The 24,229-nt window shown below is 41.4% G+C and overlaps 1 protein-coding gene across 8 annotated transcripts; it reads right to left on the reverse strand.

Annotated features, from left to right (window-relative positions):
* Positions 1-28: 28 nt before the first annotated feature.
* Positions 29-24,122, reverse strand: hoxb3a (homeobox B3a). Of its 8 annotated transcripts, none has more exons than XM_029123305.2 (4): positions 23,993-24,122; positions 9,266-9,332; positions 3,041-3,620; positions 29-2,268 (listed from the first exon to the last, which is right to left on the reverse strand). In XM_029123305.2, exons 3-4 carry the CDS (start codon positions 3,510-3,512, stop codon positions 1,505-1,507), a joined length of 1,236 nt encoding a protein of 411 aa, XP_028979138.1. In that variant the 5' UTR covers positions 3,513-3,620; positions 9,266-9,332; positions 23,993-24,122; the 3' UTR covers positions 29-1,504. The 8 variants fall into 8 exon arrangements, with proteins under 8 accessions (XP_028979138.1, XP_019906729.1, XP_019906731.1 ...); XM_020051170.2 differs by lacking the exon at positions 23,993-24,122 and adding an exon at positions 19,131-19,244; XM_020051172.2 differs by lacking the exon at positions 23,993-24,122 and adding an exon at positions 19,030-19,048.
* Positions 24,123-24,229: the final 107 nt, after the last annotated feature.

The raw sequence follows: 24,229 nt of genomic DNA on the forward strand, positions 1-24,229 counted from the left end.
GGTGAAAACTTGAAAGGACCAGATGGAATTGAATAACATAACATTTTATTAAAGAATTGTTCAACAGACAACTCTTAACAAGGAAATAAAAGGAGCTACAAAGGACAAAGGAAGTTCTCCAAAAGTGTTTAGCTATACTTCGTCTAATTCTCGACTATGCAGGAACGGTCTGATTCCGTCCTCGCGCCCCCTGTACAAGTCAAGACATTATTTATGTACAAGGGTAACATAAAACTACTTATTTCTAAAATACAATAACTAAAATTAATTCGTTACAATGACAAGAACACAACGTCTTTATAACAGGTAAATACTAAAAAAGTACATTTTTTTCTTGATATAAATACATGGGGGATAAATAATACAAAAAGAAAGTATTTAAACTGGCTATAACAAATAAATATATATTTATGAATGTTCACTTGAACACACATTACGAAAGACGCTGATTGGAGGTCTTCCGTTCCAAAATAAGATTTATTTTTTCCTTACCCATCAAAATGTAAACTCTAAGTGCAACAATGATGCCCAGGCGAGAAAGCATTTAGTGTAAATCTACACTTCAGCTTGGTTTCCGGACATGCATTTTGTTCAAATATACCCTGTTTCCACGTGAAGTCAAGACATGAGAAAATGTGGGCCTTTCGCATTAGTGTTGGCTAATGTAAGTGAACCCAATAGACTGAGAGAGAGAGACAAAGAAAGAGTAGGGAAAGAGGGAGTGTAGAGTGTGTGTGTGTGTGGGGGGGGGGGGGGGGGGGGGGGTCAATGAGCATATATAGTTTTCAAAAGAGTTCTCAACTCCTTTTTACCCTGTGCGGACGATACAACATAACAAATATCTATTTGATGTCCTCGTGTTTGTTTGTTTATGGATGTTAGCTAGCATAGCAACCCTAACACCATAAACCCAGTGGGGTGGTAGGGTATGCCCCTGTGTGATGCTGAATGGGCTTTCCCTTGAAGCCACCATGTTTGCAAGCGAAGGAGGTTTGTAAAAAAAAATCCAAAGACAGGGGGGTTAGTGAGACATTTCAAAAGAGAGGTAATATGAATAAGGGAAGTATTAGAAAACAATCCAGTGGTTTGCTCGCGCCAATTGAAAAATTCATAGTTGTTCTAGTTGAGGGCACGTGATGTAAGTCAAGCTTAGCTGTTTGTGCTGACGCAGGTAGACATAATTCCACGTTGACACAACATGTGTTCCATCGAGTCAAAAAGGTCTCACAGTAATAAATCTCGCACCTTGTTAACTTTCCATTAAACCCCGCTATTACTATTTAATTAGCCTACTTGGTTTCGAGGGAGGGCTCCATATTTAAGAAAATAAAACGTTAAACGCAATTCAAGTGAATGTTACAAACACGCACAATGATGAAGACAGCACACACTAAGACAATACTTTTTTGGACATGGCAAGAAACCACTGGATCGTCATTTCTTTCAACCCCATTGCAGCGTCCCACGGGTTAGTTGTAGTTGTCGTTTCGTGTTTCCAAACCTGCTACAGATGAGTTAACTTGGGCGCTTCCTGGATTCTACCCTGAGAAGGATGGTGCGCCGACAACTCCGTGTATGTCGGGTGGGGATCGCACGGTCCGTGGTGTTGGCTTGCTGACATCTGAGTGGCACCGTTGTAGTCCATGTTCCCGGCTTGGTGATGCGGTAGATGATTGAGGCCGTACATGGACGGCCCGGAGGTGGGCATCGACTCCACGTAGTTTCCTCCTACATAAACCGGACTGCCCTGCATGTTGGGAGTCCCATAGTTGCCACCGTTACCCTGTAGACCGTGTGGGTCATATTCTGGCGCTGTGTTGGCATATTTTTGTTGGGAGGGGCAGCTTTTCATGGGGTTTTGGTAGGCTGAGGACATGGCATAGGCGTTTTGATGGGACTTGTTAAAAGACGGTGGGGAGGGGGCGTCGTAGTTGCCTGCCATTGAATGCATGGAGTTCATGAAGCCAGCCGAGGACTGCATGGGGAGGGGTGGGCTTCCTGTTGGAGAGGGCCCACCTGATGATGAGCCCAGCCCTTTACATTTCTGATCCTTCTTGTACTTCATACGCCGGTTCTGGAACCAAATCTTGATCTGGCGCTCGCTGAGGTTGAGCAAGTTTGCCATTTCCACACGCCGAGGCCTGCACAGGTAACGGTTGAAGTGGAACTCCTTTTCTAGCTCCACCAGCTGCGCGCTCGTGTACGCGGTGCGCGCTCTCTTGGATGCCGCGGAACCCGGGGGGCTTTTTTCACCACCGCTGCTCTCCGCTGGGGTGGGAATGAAATAAAACATAATTACTACACGCGTAAATTGAATGCATCCTTTCCTAATAAAGCAGAGGCCAGGCAACGAAACTTATCCCCTTGATATTAGTTGTCAACACTTCATAACTTGGCATTTATTAAGAGATTCGAGCACCTACATTGACCGGGTATAAATTGCATCATAGAAAAAGCCCACGGCCAAACTGTACTAGTTAAATGAGCAGCACGGTTTTCACTCACGGTTTTGTATGGTGCCAGACACATCAAACGTTCAAGAAATGTAAATAAATGTCAGTGTATGTTTCAATATCTGTTCATATTCATAATATTTGCAATCTAGATTTTAACTTAAGCATTGCTCTTATCTTCATGAAAATAATAATGAATACTATTATTAAAAATGAATAATAAACAGGAACATTTGAATTCCAACCTCATCAATTGGTTCAATAAAAATATATCAAATATGCCATTCATATCACTGCCCTGTTCTAATGCACTTATTTCAACTAATAAAGAGAATGACTGCTTCTATTTTAGAGTCCAATGAATAGAGGTCTGAGTTAACAAATGAATATGGTTATGACTAGAGGGCTATTCCTAACCACATGACCTAAGTAGGAAAAACCCCAGGCTTTCAATATATATATAATACATTTGGGCATTCGATATAATCCCAGCATTCTAGTATTGTAACTAGGTCTATGTGTATTCCTTAATAGCTTTGAATGTGGAAAGGGGGATGAACAGGGTTTTTTAGGGGGGGGGCACACACCGTTAACGGAACTTGCGCTTGGAGAGCTGTTTTTTTGCTTAGTGTTCTGCCTCGACTCTTTCATCCAGGGGAAGATCTGCTTGTTAAGGGTTGGGTTGGTGGCTAGAGAGGACGATTTGGGCGCAGATTTGGCTGCCCCGCCACTGCCTCCCGGCTGCTGAGCGGTGGCACTGCTGCTGGTGACGTTGGCGGGGTTGAGGGGAGGGGACACCTGGGGGGGCGGGTGATGTTCAGGTGGTAAGCTGGGCCGCATGCAGCTGCCATTCAGCTCTTTCGTTTTGGCATGCTGCTGGGGAGGGGCGCTGTTGCCACCGAGGGACTGCAGCGAGCAGGCGGACCTCTGGTAGTCCCCCTCGAGGTGAGCCGAAGACTGGAAGGCGGGTTGAGGAGCATCATAGCCGAAGCCGTTGGCCCCTTGGTACGAGTAACCTCCGAAAAGCGTCGAGTTGTCGTAGTAGGTCGTTTTCTGCATTTCCAAAAGTGGCGTTACCGGCTACCAGGGTCCTGACGACCTTCTGGAAGAACATTGGCACCAGATGTCACGTGACTGTCTCTTTCCAACGGCCTCTTGAAAGCTGACCTGAAAGGTTATAAGAAGCACATAATAAGAGAGGCGCGAGATAAATCCATCTTCTGCCGCTGAAAGGCGCCATGACATGAATAGCGCTTTCCCACAACACGGCTTGCAGATGCCATGTCAGCGCATGATACACTGGGCCTCTCTCTACCTCTCTCTCTCTCTTTCTCTTTCTCTTTCTCTTTCTCTCTCACACATACGCACATAACACACACTATGAGAAGCACTCACCCTGTCCTCCTATACCCCCATCTCTCTCCTTCCTTCTCTCTCGCTATCTGCACACTCACAAGACACTCGCCCAGCCCTTCTCTCTACAGTAAAAACGCGTAGCAGGGACATGATACTGTGGTTATCAAGAGTTCCAGATGTTGTCCACTAATTATTCTAACAATATAACCTCACTATATGTGTTATGTGGAAACCATTATTTGTGCATATTGTCCGGTTTTTCGAATGATAAAGATCGGAAACATGTATTAACGTTACCCTTTGTTCTTTTTTCGCTAATAAAATGTACTGCTATATAAGAAAAAATATTTTTTCCGATATCGAGAGAAATTTGAGATAATTGACATATGCTCATGTTCTAGTTTTTATATACATGATTGCGTGGTGATTATGTGGTGTATTAAAATACTGTAGTGACATTATATTTGTTTCCACAACGGTGCAGTCTTCTCTAATTGTTTTCTCTAATTGATAATCTTATGAAAAAGCGCAATATAACATGTGAAAAAAAAATACAAAGAATATTGTTGAATATACTTTGTGATGTGCTATCCCCTGTAATAAAAAAAACTATGAATGGGTGTTTGACATGTTGTTGGGGGAAATCTGTGCATGTGTTGCTCTCAGTTTCATTTCCTGCCAAGTTTTCTCTGGTTACACAATATTGTATTTGGGCAACATTAAAAACAAGAAAAACTGCACTTCGTTGTGAATTTAGTTGCACGCTCCCGGTAGAAGAAGAATGAGACAGGGAAGCTTCAGCCGAGCTTGATTCATTAAGGTCGCTCGGTCAAACAGGAGTATAGTTTCTAAAAAAAAATCTCAAGACCTATCTGTGCTAACCGTTGGGGTGGCCAAAAGGGCAGTGCGCAAGGACCCGGCCAAGCTCCATAAACCACCTGGGATTAATTTCGTTTGGAAGCTTGAAGACCGAGATAAAACATCGGAAAATAGGTTTGAGAAGGCCGTGGAAGCTTTGAGGAATGGTGATTTTGGTGTGTGCGTGTGTGTGTATGTGTGTGTGTAACAACGATGTAGGTTCACTTAAATATAAGTCAAAATAAAAACACATGCTTTTTTTGTTTAAACTTATTATTATAATAAATTGCCCCGTAATAGACATTTCCTAGAAGTGAATTTAGTTAACATTGTTCTTATTGTCTTATTGTATAACAATATATGGATGTTTTATGTGTTTGCCTAATAATACATTTTATGATTGACCTACAATTACATAATGTACAATACATAGAATGATGATGAAAATGTAGATTATATAATAACTACAAAAACCTTGGTAACAATACAACAATGCTTATACTGTTGTCCAAAATATTTTAATATAATCTTTTCTGTCTTCAAAATATAAATATATATATATTTTTAAAGTACATGCTTTTTGAGGGCGAAAAAAGGCCTCTGTTCATAAAGAAAGGATGAATCTTGTTTTTTTCCTATTTTTTGTGAGTACCTAATCTGATGAGTATACCATCGAAAACGACAAAACTAAATTGGAATAGGGAGGCATTGTCCCATTTGAATGAAATTATTTGTATAAAAGAAAATAAATAAATCAGATGAGAGTATAGTACTAGATGTCATGGGAGAAGGAAGGAGAATCTGAGCTACAGCTTTTGGACATCAACTCTCACCACGTCACAAATGTCGCTCATTTATCTTTCCAGTAGACGGCCGGAATCCTAATTATTTTCTCTAAGGAATTGTAGGAGGGAGAAAGAGAGAGAGAAGAAAAAATGGCTGCAGGAATAATATATATTAAATCATATCGCGATGCCATTAAATGGAACAAGTAATGTCCTGGGCTTGCTTGTAACACTAACACAATAAGTAACTTTCTTATAGATTCGCTCTAATACAATTATAGAGTCGAGAGCGAATGGGTGCGGGATAAAACGCGATCCCATAAAAGGACGTCAACAACAACAAGGAAACGAGCCATAGACGCCGTAGCATGGGTGTCCAATCTATATTTTAACATTGATAAAACTAAAAATGACGCATACAGTACACAAACATTGAGATGTTAAGTATTGAAACGTAATATAGGCTGTATCAAAGAAATTCATTTAATTTATTACATTAAAACAACCAACGAGTTGTAGTAAAATTGTCTCTCATGTCGAGCCATCTTCAATCGCCCCTTGCCAACGTTCAATTAAAAACAATAGGCCCTAGAAATTTAATTGTCATGTCAAACGAAAAAACACCTTATCGAAACAATTAAAAATAGGTCCATACAGAATAAAAATGGAGATTAGCTCAGCATAGCTGTCCAATAACATGTGATCCATGCCTCGATCCTAGCTGAAAATAAACGCGCAACCATGTCTGGATATCAAAGCCCACGAAAACAGATAGCCAAAAATTATTTCCCCCATTGGTTCGTAAATAAGTATTACGGAAAAAAGATCCAGTTGGAGAGAGATTCTAAAGGAAAAAAGGGGGGTTGATTCGAGGAAGGAAGCTTAAAGCATTGTGAACTCTTCTTGAACCGCGATTGGAGTCATATGGTCATAAATCACCGGGACACACTCTCCGCCATTCACAAACTGATAGCCTATTTCAGACCAGCTTACCTTAGCCTCTGACGAGGGAAGCACGGGCAGGCATCATATATTTTTCACATTCACCCCCGATGCAATCAATAAAACGGGAGCTCTCCCCTTTCCCTTCAAAAGCGCGCAGTGAATGTAAATCCGCCGGTATCTCGAGGACCGCTGCCCCGAGCCTAGTCCGGGCGCTCCTGCACGGATCCCCTCGGCTTGGGAAGGGGGGAGACGGTCTGGCATGAAAGATCTGAGGAATGCTAGGGGGGCTGCGAATGGACAGGCAGCAAGCGCCTGGCTGCCCTGTCGACTGGTACGCCCTGCTCGCTGATAACAATGGCCTCAGATTTCCCCCCGTTCTCTCACCGCACAAACCGTAACATCATAATCCGAGCAAAGCCGCGGCTCGCCGCGAAATTTCTCCCATTGCATTTTCCCCCATGCGTGTGTTTCGGTGGTTATTCTCGTGCCTCGTAGCCCTTTCGGTGGGTTATTGTATTGTCAACACAAGGCCTTGGCGCAGCTATTTGGATAAAGCGGGGCTGACTTGGAGCGCCAGGCGCGAGTGTTAATCCCCATCAAACAGCGTCACCAGTGAAAAATTATGCTAATTGCAGACGTGCTGGACAGGACAGAGGCCTACAAGCCAAGAGGCAGTGCTAGTACTTTTTAATTCACGTGTCCCGGGTTAGGTGTCAAGCTATGTTGTTTAGTAGGCTAGATGAAAGGAAACCCTGTTTTGGTCCACGGTTGTATATTCAATTACCAGGAAGTGGGTTTCCACCAGAGCCTTCTCCCGCTTGGCTCGCGCCAGAAACAGAACTCTCCCTGCATTGTTAATATTTCAACACTTCTATAGCAACACACCCAACTAGCGTAATAACTAATGCGCAATATGAAAGAAGGGAGGGTGGGGGGACCTGGAAACAGACAACAGGCGCACTTGAAAAATGAGGGAGGGGTGTAAAAACAAATCAGTAAAAGTGAATAAGGCGAGATGATCTGTGATATTTAACAGCCAGGACGAACTGGTCACACACAAACTTAGAAAAAGTTATAGCGAGTCTTCTTCCTGTGTTTTAATGTCAGTACCATTTTTTAAATGTATTTTAAAAAGGAGAAAATCGGACTAGGAAATTAAGAAGGCGACGTGAGACAAAATGGAATAGAAAACACCAAGGTGTTACAGAGATTTTATGTTCTCTCTTCTCTAGCTCTCACCATCACTCTCCCTACCTCTCTCACTCCATTTTTCTCTCAGCTCCTCTCCCTCTCTCTCTCTCTCTGTTTTTATTATTCAGGACACTACCCCCGTCGTTTATGGCTACGTAAGATTTATGACTTCTACCACACAGCACTAGCTGTAAACAGCAACTTTAAAAAGATGCATTTCGTGTGGGCACTTGAATAGCGAGGATCACCAACGGTGTAGGAAGAAGGTAGGGGACAAAAATGTAGGTGTTTGCAACTTTTTCTCCCTGGCATTGTTCTGGATTTGCAACGGCTGCTAAATGGATCAACGTGGGTTTCACTTAAAAGGTTACTAATTAACTAAAAACAACAACTGCTCCATTCCTTTGTTCCTACAACTGATGTTTTTCATGACTAAGCATACGCTGGGGCAAGACTAGTTATTTTTTTTTATTTTTTTTTTTACTTATGGCAAGAGAAGAGGCTATATCAACATGATTTTTGGAATACTTTACTGAGATTGAGTATTTTCGTTATATTCATGGGATGACAGAGATGCATCGGTCTCGTAATATCCCGGAGATGGCTGAATCAAATACCATTTCAGCGGTGGAATACTATGGACATATTGTGAGATCCACGTCCCCCCCCCCTCCCATAATGAACATTGCAACGTATCTTATAAAGAGACTAAAGCACTATGAGGAATGTGGGATTTTTATTTTCATGAGATGGATATCTAGATGGAAAGGGTTTGAATGTGGTGCATTGTTTTATTTTTCTTCAGGGGTAATGCATGTTGTTATGAGGAGACACTGAGTGTGAATATATTTCATGCAAATTGTATTGAGCACGGTGTACTGGTATCTGAATTGACACACCCCTTCATTTCGATTTATATGAATGAAAAAGTTGTTTGAAAGTGTTTGTTGATTGAGTGATAGTACATTGCTTCCTCTGTGCCAAGCTAACTATTTTGGGCTAGTTTGCGATTGTTCTATTACAAACGTTGTAACAAGAATGCTACTGCGTGAATAATCTACATAATGTTACACGCCCATAATTTCATAATCCATTATGGCTTTTTCCCCCGATATACACTATGACATTCATTGCATCATCGACAGAAGAGAGCATAGACACATACACAAGCTCACATAAGGACAAACACACACGCGCACACACGTACACAGAGGCATGCATCGCCTTATACATATTGACAATACTATGATTCATAGTTGGGGCATTATGCATATTGGCAAATGGATTTCTTTCAACAAACGCAACAATAAAAAGCAGTGGTGCCGTTCATACTCATTTTTCCATGCCTTAAAAAAATACAACAGCAAGCCATTCTCACTGGCTGCCCCACACACTACATAACATGAGTACAAACTGTGGGCCTAGCAATGCATGTTTTCCCGTATTTTTCTGAGTGCCATTTGCAGACAAAATCATCGCTGTTGAATTTATGCATATTCCATTAAAATAAAACATCTTTCTACTTTCACAAAATTTGGAAAGTATGTTTTCTTATGTTAAAAAAAATCCTTATCATTTCAATGAGACATTGATATTCGTCATCAATTTCTTTCCTCCCTACGGTTCAAATGAGCAAATGAGTTACAATGCGTATATATTTGGAATAGAATGACTTACCGAGATAGTGCGATTTCTTATCAGTGGTTTTTATGCAAGAATACAGCTTCCTGAAGGATTGAAGGAACTGCAAGGGGGAAAAGAAAGATGCAATCAAAGAAGGTCGTTGAAAATCCAATATAAGTGCATATGACCTCTTGTAGACTAATCGAACACACAGGCAATCTGAGAATTTACCATCGGTGACAGATATCGTTAACCTTAAATAATTCTGGTGGAATTCCGGAATAAATACAAAACCACAGGATAGTATGCGGGGTGTTCTCATGAGTCCCCCCATGAATACCTTTCTATTGATTCAATTACGTATCCGTTTATATCAGTTTACTATAATATTTCTTATAACAATTTTTTTTTGGTAGGGGGGGGGGTGTCTGTAATCTCACGTATTCCTGTAGCATGAATCAAGTTAATCTCGCCGCAATGATGTTCGTGTTGAATTAATAACATCGAAATAAAATAAAAGTATCTACGGCGTCACTAAAAGTGAATGTAATGTGCGTTGATACTGTCATATTTCCACCTAGGAAAATGTGGCAAGAATGAAGTCAAAACAAAGCAACAATACCAGTAGGCAAGTTGGTGTTGTGTTTTTGACGAATTACTTTACAATTTAGTAATTAATAATACCAATCAAAGAGAGTATGGATACAATTATGTTATGTTGGCAATCATATATTAATACAAAGGCTAAGGACAATAATTAGCACAAAAATGTAAAAATAGTAATAATAATTATAATAACAAATATCGATGTAAAGTGGAGGGGTAGCGTACAAAATCCCAACAAAGAAAACAGCTCAACGAATGAAATCGAAAATTAACGAAAGTCAGGCAATAAAACGTGTAGAGCCCATAGAGAAACACGGTAAATAAATGCCCCACCATTCTAGGAAAACAATCCCAAAGTATAGGTAAATGTGGCACTATATCCAGTTCCAGAGTAAAAGTAGACAGCAAACGGCTATATCCAGAGACAGGGCCAAAGCAGAAATGAAATCAAATGGCCATGATGGTCTGCATAAAAGCTCTTATTAAAAGTGGAATAAAAACGTTGGACGCTCTCGTTCGCCGGTTCCTGACAGCTACCCCAAACACATAAATCAAAACGAGGATTCCCCCGACCTCCCCGACTTTGCGGCCTATAGCGATATAAAGTTATTTATTGCATCCCCGCACTCACGCACACCGCTGGCTCGCTTCCATCCCCGTCGCCCGGGTTTTTTCCCCTCTGCTATCCAGGTCGTTTTGAAGATTTTCAGCCACGATAGCTCGCTCGACCCGGAGCCCTACTGGACTAACCTAAAGTTACCTACAAAGTGAAGAGCATTACAGCCCCTGCAGCCAGCAACGCTGCACGCTCAGAACAAAGGGAGGAGGCAGCTACAAGCAGAAGAGCTGATGAGCCAATTTTTAGTGGAAAAAATCTAAAAGCCAGGGAGCGAGAAATTTCCAACGAAATGACGGCTATCCATACATTAATTTAACGAAAATCCTCCAGAACGCCTGGCAAGTGCAGGGGGCTATCGAAATAACGGACAGAAAGAACATTGGGACTTGGCTGGTTCCTTTCTGCACGGGTTGCAACAAAGGGCTCTGCATAATTTATCAAAATGCATATTAAGTGGATGCACGGGCATTAGGGAATGGAGCATGCTTGCTTGCGTGGAAATGTTCTACAAATCCTAATCCTGTGCTCTAACCCCACAGCTCCGCTCTGCGGCCCAAGTACACAAACAGTTTTTCTTCAACTTTAATATCAAGTTTTCCCCTCTCACTCTCTGTTTATCCCCTCTTATCTCATCACTTCGTTAGCGGTGCCGTCACCAGACAGTTCCTCGCCATGTTTCCCTCACATCCTCTGTAGTCATTCTTTTTTTTCTCTAAGTTTTTTTGCCTCCGAAAAACGGTTCCCCATCATCACAACTTCTACGTGCACCACGTTGATGAACACGATCTGCGTGTAAAACACGTGAAATAAACAGGGCTATAGGCATGCGGCGTGGCTACGTCTCACTGTGACAGATTGGCGCTCGGTTTTCCAGGTGACCTTTGCGTTGAAGAGCAATAACTCACCAGATGAATGATCAATCAACGGAAGTACTTTGGAATCCCCTCGTAATGCATTATATTTATGTATTAATCCGGGCCCTGCTGTCCGAGGCTTTAAAAGAGCCAGCATGGAGCCTTCTGGAAGTCAGCGAAACACCGACCGTATCCCATTTGTTGTGTAATTACTAGGCAGTTCTTAACAGCAGAGTTAGTGACTGGGCGAAAACCAAGCCAGCGATAAACGATAAGGCCCTTTTCAAATCCAAAATAATGCCCCAATCACGCGCTCACGTGACGCGCATACGTCAAAAGACTCAGTTTTTTTATATAATTCCCCCCTGGTTGGATCCCTCCAAAAACAGGGAGAAATATGTTTTTCTTAACCTTGGGCGGATTTGCTGCTTCTTTGACTTTTGCCTCATTTTAGAATGTACCATCCTCCCACACAATATTATGTTTCTCCTAATCTCGGGGAAGGTGCAGTTTTCATCGGGTCCATTCGCTGAATTCCGTGGACTTGAAATGCAATGATGTCGAACGACTGGCATCCCAAATGGCAAGCGACGAATTGTTCTAAACGGGATGAGACATGATACATCTTCTTTTCTCTCCCATACTGGTGGATGACGTGAGACTTTCAACACCAAGGACTTAGTGAGCGAGACCCGCGCGATGTGAGGCCTCTGCCTCCAATCTTTGGATGATAAAAGGGGTTTCTGCACTTCTCACTGGGCGACTGGTGGAGCAAGGGGGCTTGGTTTTACACCCACGCAGATACCCTTCCACTAAAGATCTCCGGATTACAATTAAACTCCCATTTGAGCCCCGCTGACCTGCGTGTTATGTCTGCATCGATCCCCCAGGATCTAGTTGTCATTGCGCACGAGAACCTAAGCAAGTTCAAAAGGGAGTGGTGTTGGTATAGGAAAGATGTGCAAATAAGACCATGTAAGACTGTCTGTCTGTGCTGAGACTGAAGGATATTCGGTTAGTTATGATGGCGTTAGAGTATATTGCACGATAGTATATGACATTATATGTATTTTGACCTAATAATTGGAGGTGCAAATTGAGATAGAAATGTGCTAATGGGAAAGGAAACAAAACGCCGATGCATTGGTTCTGAGTTGTAGAACGCGGAACTATTTTAGAAATGCTCAACAAGAGATTCCTAAAGTCAGCTAGTTCGATTAAGAGATCATGGTTAATCTTTACGGGAGTAAGTAAATTTTTAACCGAGAACTGAAAGAGGACACTGACTTGAAGTATGTTAAAGATGGTGTGTGTGTGTGGGGGGGGGGGGGGGGGGGGTCTTATAGGTCACTGTGCCCTTTCTGCTCCAGGGAACAAAAATGTGCCCACCTCGCCAAATATGACATACAAGGCTGGGGTGGGGGGACGGGACCAACCTATAATGACTGGATACAGGCCTGTAGGGCAATATTCGGAACTAGGGGACTGTTTTCGGTATGAAAGGTACTTACATTTAAAGTACAGCGTCATTAAAGCACCTCGCGTTCGACATTTAATATGCTTAGTTATTGCAATTGGCTGTGCTGGGTAGAGGAGTGATTCATGTCGTTTTAAACAGCTGCCACTATAGCAAATATCTTGCACTGAGATCATATGGATGCTATCCAAAGCTGTCAGATATTATACTCTGACACACGGTAGTTGTACTTTCACTTTTTCTATTGGAGCTAGCCTATACTGTCAGTGATGTATGATAAAATCAATTAAATCATGGCCACTTAGACTTCTGTGGTTTCATTCAGTCTTTCACTATGACGCACAAAACCGCCAGGTCATGATTTACACCGAGCTATCATACTAATGATTGTTGTACACGTTAGCCTGTTTAGGTTATAGACAGAAAATATATATACAAGTAAATGTAGTTTAACGAAGTGTAGTGGAATCATCAAAACATGGTCTTCGTGTAGTGACATTATCTATAGATCACGTTCAGGTGCCTTTTCAAATTGGCATCCATAATTAGGTTTAAATTTACGCGCAACAAGTCAGTATGATTGTGGCTGAAAGTGCAATTTGTATGATGATCGTAGTAGCATCTTCGATTAAGAGTATGGGTCCACAATGTGTACTTGTAAAAGGGCAGTTTTAGATAATCGGTTTGCAATGGTTTCACAATGTACGGACTTAACATCTGCAGGTATTATCTTCGCGTAATTTTTGAATATTAGAACATGTTAGTGAGGTTGCCAAGTGTATCTCAATATTTGGTTATAGGTTAGATTATGATGAGTAATCAAAAATATAAGTAATGTATTTCAAACAAACCGCAATTTGTTCGCACAGATTTTCAAAAAAGAGAATGTGTATCAAGAATAGAAACGACGGTTATGGCTGTGTTGGCCTTGGGGTCGTCAGAAGTCGAATTGTTCTATTATCACATATTTCCTAGCTGTAGAATAGTTAGAATATGAAAAACAATAGTTTTCAATTAGCCATGTACCTCTAGGTCTTGTTAGAATTATTAGCGCGAAGCCATTTGTGGGTTGTGTGGTGCGCCAGTGGTTCCACAAACAGCAATATTGAAAATAATAACAAATAGGGCCTGTAGTGATGGTAAGTATAGCATTTTGTGATTCCTGTGGAGAGAGAAAATGCCGGAGCTAAACTGGGAGCAGCTAGAGTAAGCAATCCGTTCACACGGTCATAAATCAGGAGCACATGCATCTTCTTTTTACACCTAGCCATCAGATCCATTCACGGCTCGAACACTCCACACCACCAGTCCCCCACTCCCTTCTCTAAACATTTAGATGCACGGCACTTTACCCAATGAGTAAACTTTCTAAAAGGGAGGTGTGGAGGCCGAGATATTAACGTTCGTCAGAGAGAAATAGAAAAAAGAAGCAGAGGGACAGTCAGGGAGAATAAGAAATGCAGTGAAATGGAAAGAATAGAGAACGGGGGAATGGAGAATGAGGGAACGAGTCGCCCTTTAGCCCTCTTCGGTTACCTATTCCAAGGCATCTGTCTTCGGCTGTTAGCAAACACAAAAAGTTTGCGAGCTCAGGCACACCCAAGGATGCCTCTAGCACGGGTCAAACAACAGATAATTAATGACTTGTCTGCAGAGGAGCCTATACACTGGGAAGAGCCCAAGCATCTTGCGTCAGTCGACGCCTGAAAACCTTACCTGACTTCCAGTACTTCTCTGGGTTTCACGAGCCAGCGTTTGGAGGATTATCTGGTGAAGACGAGCCAGGAATATGTTATTTTTATTATTATTATTGCGTTTTTGGTAATCTTGGGTACGCTGTACGTAATTAGTGAGGATATAATGGCACTAAACAAAACAAAAAAAGAGAGTTTACACGGCGGTTTTTGAAAAGCTATAAATCCTCAAACGCGAGGCTGGACGAACTGCTCACAGCACATGCGCGCGCGCTCCCATCAACACGACCAGGTCTTCCGCGCCCGAGCTCTCCCGAACGCGAAGCCCCCCTTTGCACTTCCGAACTCCGCGAACCCTGCGTGCGATTCCTTCGGTCTCAGCAGTCAGCAGCAGGCGATAGATTCCACCTCTACCCTCTACCTCCTTTTTTCGGCCAGTATCTGCTTGCATGGAGCGGGGTGGATTGACACGGTGAACTAGTGAACCAGTGGACTGACAGGACACACAGGGTGGAGAAGGCAAGGGGGTTCGTCTGTCCAATAGGGATCTGCACGGCTGCAAGGCCGACACGGGGGTCATATGGCGATTACAACCTGCGGGCTTCTGCAGGGGTGAACGTGGAAAAACTCATTCCGATACTGACATTTTCTAGCCCCATTTAAAATCGTTTCTTTAAACCTGGTAAAGGGCCAGTCCATAGTTAGCGGAAAGTAATTTGTTCAGGAATTAAACATTCTTAAGATAGGACTAGTAAGTAGAAATGGCCTAGCTGTACCTTGTTAGAAAAAAATCGAATGACCTCTATCTTATTTTTAAGTGCCTCACTCGATTGTTTTTATTGTACTATTTGTAAACGTAGGATATACAGTTAGAATAGTTTCCGATGCACTTGGCTTTGTTTCTTGACGGATCCTTTGTGGTGTCTGAGAGTTATCTGCCTACGCTCAGACACCACAAACAGGCACACACACAGAGCGGGAGAGACTGAGGGGAAAGAAAGGAAGAGAACATATTGGGGAAAAGGAGAGAACGGGACAGGGAGATACCGACAAGAATAGTGGGAAGTTCAATTATACTGATGCAAAAGTGCCATGATAGTATCCGAGCTATTTTTAGTACCCGCATGAAAAACCTCACCGTTCTTCTGAACATTTCCTGCGCCAGTACTCTTATCGCTCTTCTGCATGCTTTTCACTCGGGTGAAAATGCTCCTTGCAGCCTCTGGATACGGTTTCACCGATCATTTTTCATGCGCTTTGAATAGCTGCTAGTGCAGACCATTATAAATTAGCGCGGGGCTTCATATTGATTTATTTCCGAAGAGGTAATCATTCCTGGATTACTGAAGGCCGGGCAAATACTTACCTTGCCAACCAATACTTACCTGGCCAGTATTTCTTACAAGGATAATAATAATAATCATCATAATATTAGTTATGAAATAGAAATCATATTTTAATTGTAATAAATTACCCTACTTAGGGATGTAAAGTAATACAGCTATTATTTTCAAGATTTTTCATCTGACCCTTAGATTTATATAATACGCTTTCATATGCTTTTAATATATTTATTTTGTTTATAGTTTATAGTGTTTGGACAAGTAATGTATTTGCCCAGTATATTTCCACTGCTTAACAGTTAACCTAATGCGTTCGATATTATATATAAAGATTGCCATCGTAGAGCTACCATTAATCAATTTACTATAGGCTTTTTGAATGAACAGTTCTTTTTTAGTTGGATATATTAAAACAACCATATGCCTTGTTGTGGACTTCTAGTCCATAGACTATTATTAGATACACGTGTTACTTATTTACGCGTAAATTAATGATTAATGGTCCGTCTTTTGTTCTTTGTTTCAAGTTAAAGGCTCGTGTTCTAGGGAATCTTTCTTTGCCCGCAGTGTGATGGGCAATGCATGCTATACATATAAAGGTTGCATTATTGTCATTATACTACAGCGAGTGTAGTAAGCCGTGTAGTAGGCCGAGGTTATCTACCGTATGTCGTGAAACAGTCGAATTTATGATGCCTTCAAATGTATTTCATGCTACAATATATTGAAGCAAAACTTACATAAATACTGTGTATGTTGATATATTTGCTGTTCTCCATGTAGCTTTTTGCTACAAATTTAAAAAGCTATGCCTGCGAATGGTGTATATTCTTTGAGGATTGCGCTTTTTTGTGAAATTGAGAAACGTTCAATATGGCTGCCATATATTTGTATTGTTCCCAACCCTGCTGTGTGGGAAGATGACTTCTTGCTGTCTCGTGTATCATGCGTGAGATTCTAACGACCTGGTCTGTGACACAAATAATAAACAATCATCAGACACACTTATGCATGGTCTACAAAAGAGCGCAATGGAGATATACATGCAATCTGTAGGCAGTTAATCAGTTGCAGGTTGCTGAAATGTTTGGAAGTGCAATAGTCCATCCTATGTGCTCTTCACTTACATGGAATTCCTGGACAATCGAAAGAACAAAGGGCCTAAATTCAGCTTTCAGCCGTTGGCTGGACAGAGAGGGTGAGATAGACTATTTGTTATTCTGCTGATGCTATTATGGTTCACCGTTGTTACTCTTAGACTCTACCTACAATCTAACCTATTCGCAGGCTATTTTGTGCAATAATGCCACATGTAAAGCTACTTGTGGGTTCGTTTGGTTTCTCTGTTATTTAGATTTGTGTTGGCACGAGGATGATGCACCATTGTATCCCACCAACATTCTGAGCACCCATCCAATCCTAGCTACCCTTCTGACTGGCATTTGAAATCATTTTTCCAACGCCGGGCTGTCATTGAAATCAGATATGAGGCAGTTTCAGTGAGCAACCGTGATCTCCAACGCGCACGACGTCCCCTTCTCCTCGCCCTCTGCGCTTCCACCAAAATGAGAAGGAATATTGTTTTTGACACAGCGCCCGACAACAAGGAGCGCCGCCGGAATAGACATTTTGAAAAGCGCTGCCCCTTGCTGCTATGCCCATTAATATTTGATGAGAGCCACAGAGTTGTTCTAATTTTGTTTCATAAAGGTTTACACTGGCTAGGCAAAGGGGAGGACTGTGAAATCAGCCAGACATGGTAATGGAATTTGAGCTGCTTTTGTATTCATGAAAACAAAATGGGGGAAAAAAAATGTATAGTATGCATGTACCATAATAATTATTATTATCCTACAGATTTATGCTTTCATTATTTTTATTTGCATGCCTTTCAACTGAATATTTGAGTAAAATCTTTCCAAAAATAAAATCTTGCAGTCTTTTGTCTCCTTGCATGGTTCCTCGTTGAATATCACCAGTGCACACCCTACACATATTACATTCCTGCCGAAAACAACATATACGTGTCAACTACTGGATTTACTATGGTTAGCCCAGAAAATTACGTTTGCCAACCCGATGGAGTGGATGCCCCCCCCCCCCCCCCTTGGTAAAGACACAGGAGCAATCCAAACGCGCTGAAATGCCAGCACATCCAATAAAATGGTGCCTGTGCTACACACACAATTTGCAGACCTTCGAACGTCAAAATGGAAAGTAACAACACCACAAGACACACCACCCTGGACTAAAATATCTCATGCGGTCTGATAAAAATGTAAGTAATCAGAGTGCACAACTTAATGTTAAAAAAAAAATCAGAAGAAAATTAGACGGGGGTTGAATGAAGTAAAATATTCCTAAATTATTCTTCCAGTTCCTTTAGTCACAGTGAGTCGGCGCTGACATCCCTCCACAAAGACCAATTATCCTGTCCTCTACTAAGTTTGTATTCCAATTAAGTTTTCTATCTTGACCAAGAAACGGCTGGAGCTCAGGTATACACCCTTGGCTATGAATATTCTGGAGAGCTCCGGCGCTTTTATGAGATTTACATTACTACTAGGCGTTCCCGTTTTGCCAAATCTAAACAAATCTTCCCTTAATTGGTAATCGCATATGTAGTAACTCAAGACCTAAAGCTACTTAGCCTTCATATTAGTCGCTGATCCATTGCCGTAAATCGCCCGCGATAATCAACAGCAGGGGTTGAGAGGAATAGGAAAAAGGCAAAGGCTTTCTCCACCCGCGAGAATGAAGCACCAAAAAAGCCAGAGTGAAAAGCAAGGACCCAGGAATCTCTTCCTCATTCCCGCGTATCATCACTCGCCCATCATTTTCCCAGAGAAATGATTTATCGTAGAGACGACCATAAACAACACAACTCCCTCACAAACACACAATGGCAGCCCGCTGCCGCTGACATACATCTCACTATAAATCAAGCGAAGTAGCTAGCTGAAAATAAGAAAGTGGAGAGAGAGGGAGAGAGAGAGAGACATGCGGACATGAAGAAGACAGAGATGGCATGGGGGACCGATGAAAGAAATAATACGGCTGCTTTTGAAATATATACATTGCTATCATTGCATTTCGTTACAGTGCGACAAGTAAAGGTTGTATCGTTAAAGAAACGGAGGCTGAAGTCAAACAATGGGATGATGGGTGCAAAAACACATGCAGGATGTCAAAGTATGGCAAGATGAGTATTATTGACATATTTACCACAATATTACAAACAGCATATAATTCATTGACTCGAGAAAGCCAACGGCGCAGCAATGCACTTGCGTGGAAGTGGCATCCCCCGTTTCCGCTATACTCACAATGTCCACAAGACGAGACGCTCCCGTCCAAATTTGTTTTATTGCAGCCTCTGTGTCTCTCCTCTCTCTTTTTTTCCTCCGCTATAGGGCTTGTTTTTAAAAGGACAGTTGAATTTCACGTCAGACACTGGGAGACCATGTCTGCGATATTCCTGACGAATACATATCTATTCTGCAACCTCTGCATTAATTATTTAATGAATCACGTGACCAGGAGGGGGATGGGGTACCTCTCCTTCTTGCACACTCGTGGGACCACTCTGACCCAACACTCCCGAGCCCACGTAACTTCAATATTTTACAGAAAGATACGATTAAAGGCTACATATATGTATGTTAATAAATTGCTATTTTGTGAAATGGCTATGTGTATACTATGTAGAATAGACTTAGAGAAGTTACTTTTGGTAAGTGTCTACGACATGATACGAACCGAGCATAGTGAAAGACTTTCGTTTTGTCTTTATTCCTTACCACTCCTTTCTCGTCTTGTATTGTGTGATAACGATGTTTTTCTTTCGCTTAACAACAAACAAATAAGCAAACATTATTTAGCGATAGATGTATGTGCACTATGGAAAGCTTACATTGAACGCTAATTTTTTATCCGTTTTACTTGTTTGATTGGTCGAGATGCGCTTCGAGTATTCGTTACAGTCCTTGTTTGTTTGGCCAAATGATTTGTTTGCACAGTGATTAAATGAATACATGTTTGGCCCTTTTGTGTACATTATTTCTCCCGCAGTGAATTTTAAAACACGATAAGTACTGACGGTTATTCAACACGGCACAATTGCAATTCCTTTAAACGATCAAAGGAAATAACTACCTCAAGTGTCGTCCTTATTTTCAAATAACTTCGATAGGAGTTAGGACGTGACGACATGAATAGCTTCTATGAGATCTGTAAATTGCATCTAATTATTAACAAGTTTGGTGGAAGCTCGTGGCACGAGGGTGATTCATTTTCACAGGCACGGTTATGGAGCGAATAAAAGACAGGTAAGCACGCGGCAGGCAGAAAGGAGAAGAGATGCATATGGGGAGAGACCCTGCCGCGAGCACTTAGCAACAATGGTACCAATCCTTTGGTGTGCTCTGCCATTGCACTGGCTGTGAACAATAGACCTGGGGCTGCTTCCAGCAAACCATGCTGCTATGTCTAACGGAGAATTCTGAAGGTCAAACAATAGCAAGACTTGGTGCTGTGCGTATTTCAGTAGAAGAGAATAATAGCAAAATATCATACCCATTTCCTCAATATTGCGCGCAATTGATTTAAAAAAAATCAAAAAAGGGGGTGTTATTTAATCTAATTACTCTAAACTATTTACTAAAGAAAACCAACACCGTGTAGATAAAAAATTAAGCGTTATAACTTTGCATTACAGGTTCTTGGTTCATATTTGCGGGCGGGGGGAAATGCGAATAATTCACGCAGAATATATATGCGGATGCCAGGGCGGAACAATGCAACCGTAGATATTAGATAGAATGTTTATTGTAGCTTCACTCTTTTCGATAAAAAAAATAAATAGGGGCGACGCAAACAGACTTCTGGGAAACATACAAATCCAGAACTAATAACACATTTCAAGGAATTGTAAAAGTTTTCACCTATACTTGGAATCCAATAGTTCCAGGAGTGGATAGCATAATTAATGATAGCAATAAATTATAATAATCATAGTGGCAAATATTGCTACAATATTGGGCACAAACGAATCTTGTCATAAAAAATGTAGTAACGTAAAAAACAAATAACAACTAGGTTATAATAAAAAATAACGGTAGTTTTCAAATACTAATAAAAAATAATAGGGATGATAGTACTGGTCTAATTACAAAAATGTACACAATTGTTTTAATTTTTATGAAGTGTATTGTAATAAAAGGTCTAAGACAAGTCATTGATCGATGGGAACACCCAAAAGCTTTATTCAGTAAATTATTAACCTAATGACTGTGGAATAAAACTGCTCTTGAAATCTAACGTGTCCAAATAAATCCAAATTGTGTGTAGATTAAAAAAAAAGATCAGTGGGTTAACTTTTCTTGCATAATAATAATAATAGTAAATTGTCAATAACAATAAAAAAAAAACGTTTCAACAGCAGTCAATGAAAATCACAGCTGAAGTTTGGCTATGTAAACACAGCGTTTTGCTAAAGGCTAGGTTTATATAAGGGAACAGAGATTGATTTACGAAGCCCAACATCCCGGCTTTTATTGAGGATCGTAAATCTGTCAGAGCCGGCAGGACGCACACAAGCTTTTTTGAAATATATTCTGTGAGAGACATGGACTCCATAGGACAGCATGAAGCCATCCTCGTGAACAAGTAACCTTAGCTGACATTATAGCAAAGGCTAGTTTTTTTGGTAGCCTATGTTTCAATCAATACTGTAAGCTTCTGAACAACATTCAAATGTGGAAGCCATGTCTGGAACAGTATAAAAAAGTAGCTAACCCTACATGATGAATGAAGGTACTACGAGTATTTATGTATTCTATGTATGTTTCTATGAATGTATGTATGTTGGCCTAAGCATTTTATGTATGTATATACAATGTATATATTTTCCAATGTACATACGCTATTATAATATAGTATAATGATACTATATTAATAATAATGATTAATGATTGTATTGTAATAGCAGTAAAAAGGTAAATAAAAACCTTTAAAAAAACTATATTTAGCAGCATTCTATTATTCACTGAATATTTTCTCCACTATTTATCATGCGGAACACTGAAACCAAACCAAAATGGTTCCAGGGTTGATTCTCTAAAATCTTCATATGTAATTTAACTATCAAATGCTCACTACACATTACTTTATTTTTGGATTATATAGGCAAGCACAATAACAAACCGCACATACAGTAATAAAGTTTTAAAAATATTTTATTTCTAAGGCGTTAGTGTTGACAAGACACTAATTGAAAATACACTTTGCACAAACAACACAATGAAACGGTGCTACACGTTACAGAACTGCGTGTGGTTGGGGGGGGGGGGGGTCCCTTTCTGGCAGAACAAAAAATTGCTTTGGCTTACTTAATATGTGTCTCCTTCAAAAAGCCCCACCAGTTTCCAGCTTTTGCACAAAAAGCTAGCGCGCGCTAGCTATATATCTCTGTGACTGCATGGCGCTGACCTCCGCTCCGCGGCTTTCTACAATAATAATTCAGCAATGCGCGGGGGCTATTTGTTTCGCAATTAGCCGGGTGATCTAAAACAGGCAGAACACCACCGCAGCTCTCTGGGCCAAGAGGCAGAGGCTTCCAACAAATGTTGGATGGGGTTTTAGGGCCAAGAAGGGAGAGAGAGGACTGAGGGTGCTTGATATAATGCAAGACGTTGGTATACATTATAGCAGTCATAACAGACGAGGGAGGAGGGACAAAAGCCTTGACTTCCTGTTTGAAGCTGATGCTGCTGAAATGTACAGTCTCCGATTGCCTTCGATTGTATTTTGGGATCTGAGGGGAGCTAGAGAGAAAATTGAATCGATGCAGAGATGCTTTGATCGCTCAAGGTCTTTCTTGAGATCCGTTTGATTGTACTCAAGTTTTCTCGGTTACGATATAGCACCGTGCCCGGAGGTTACATTCGCCCGGCCGCGGTGTTATGACTAACTCGACAGGGGTCTTTGTTGGATATGCAACTCGGGGCAGGGTCCAGTCTGCGCGGGGTCAAGGGGTACCAAGGGTCAGTCTGTGGCTTCGCAACGGACCTAATCTGTCAGAAACTGTGTCCCCTGGTTGAACTCGCACACGGCCTGGCCATTCTGCTGTCCGTTCCACCCATCGATTTTTTTTCTTCTCTCTGCCTCTCCCCTCGATACCAGTCCTTATATATATTTGTTTTTTTATCTGTTACTTTACCACGCATCATGCCACACAGGTCCGCTGAGGGAGCACCAAAGCTGTGGCGCAGAACCTCTGGCCTTATTTTACACCCCCAGATTGATTTAGGGGGGGTCAAGCTGCAGTGAAGGCACTTCTGAAGCATCCATGCTCATCTGAACAAACTACTACATGCAATTGCGTTTCAGGGATGTGCTGCAATTCGTTTATTTCTAGATAAATAGTTTTGGAGCGTTCGATATTCAAATTACAATTCATTTAACACGTCTAACATTCCAAAGCCAGTACTCGCACCTGTATGAAATGATAGAAATAAGCCCAGACATTCTAATCACAACCCAACTGCAATACTGACAAGGCATTATGTCATTATATATATACCGTGTTAGTGTGGTCCATATAGCCTAATATAGTACGGGTTTTCAAAGAACGTGGACTACATTTTCGAGGTTTAAAAACAAAATGCGTGGACACAAGGCGTGTCAAGTCCATTAGGCGCAAGGCCGTTAATCCTACACACGCAAACACATGTTATATGGCTATAACATGTGTGTATATATATACCATATAACATGTGTATATATATATGTATATATATATATATATATACATACATACATATACAAACACACACAATATTAGCAAGCATAGGTGAAAAAAGCCACAGAAAACAATCGCAGACACGGGGGAAAGGGTGAGCGAGAGAGACATCTGACGTGTTAACATCAGTTTAGAGGTGACGTTTGGAGCCCAAGAGAGGTAAACAGTTGCACAAACTCTCAAACCTCATTTCTACCATTAACACCGTTCACGGATACACAACAGCAGGGCTCCAAAAGTCCCCACACTATTTCAAAGCGACCATAAAACCTTGCTAGCCTTCCCCCGACCTCAACAAATGCGCGCCTGCTAACCGGCTGTGAAAGCAGGGGCTATAAAGCAATAAAACTCCAACCAAAGCAATCCAAACGAAGGAAAAGCAAATACCTTGGTTGCTGCCATGTTCGGTCCTGCAAAGATTTTCACTGACGATGGCACTCTACGGTGATTTTCGTGAAGGAAAAAGTTTTCTTGTGGCAAGATTTGGTCAAAAAGAATGGTGGAGGGTTGGAAAAAGGGTGGGGGGGTGGGTGGGGGGGTGGAGGATTTCTTCCAAGTGTCTTCCAAGACTCTTCTCCCCTCGTAGCAGAAGGTCCGTGCAGTTGTGCTGCTGAATGACAATAG

Source organism: Esox lucius, chromosome 11 (assembly GCF_011004845.1).
Source record: "Esox lucius isolate fEsoLuc1 chromosome 11, fEsoLuc1.pri, whole genome shotgun sequence".
Lineage (NCBI taxonomy): Eukaryota > Metazoa > Chordata > Actinopteri > Esociformes > Esocidae > Esox > Esox lucius.

What these genes read in the sequence shown, in the direction of transcription:
- hoxb3a (XM_029123305.2), bottom strand. Translation starts at nt 3,512, where the DNA reads ATGCAGAAAACGACCTACTACGACAACTCGACGCTTTTCGGAGGTTAC. An exon ending in AAGCGCAAGTTCCGTTAACG is followed by an intron (nt 2,269 to 3,040) that starts GTGTGTGCCCCC and finishes TTCCCACCCCAG; the next exon opens with CGGAGAGCAGCGGTGGTGAA.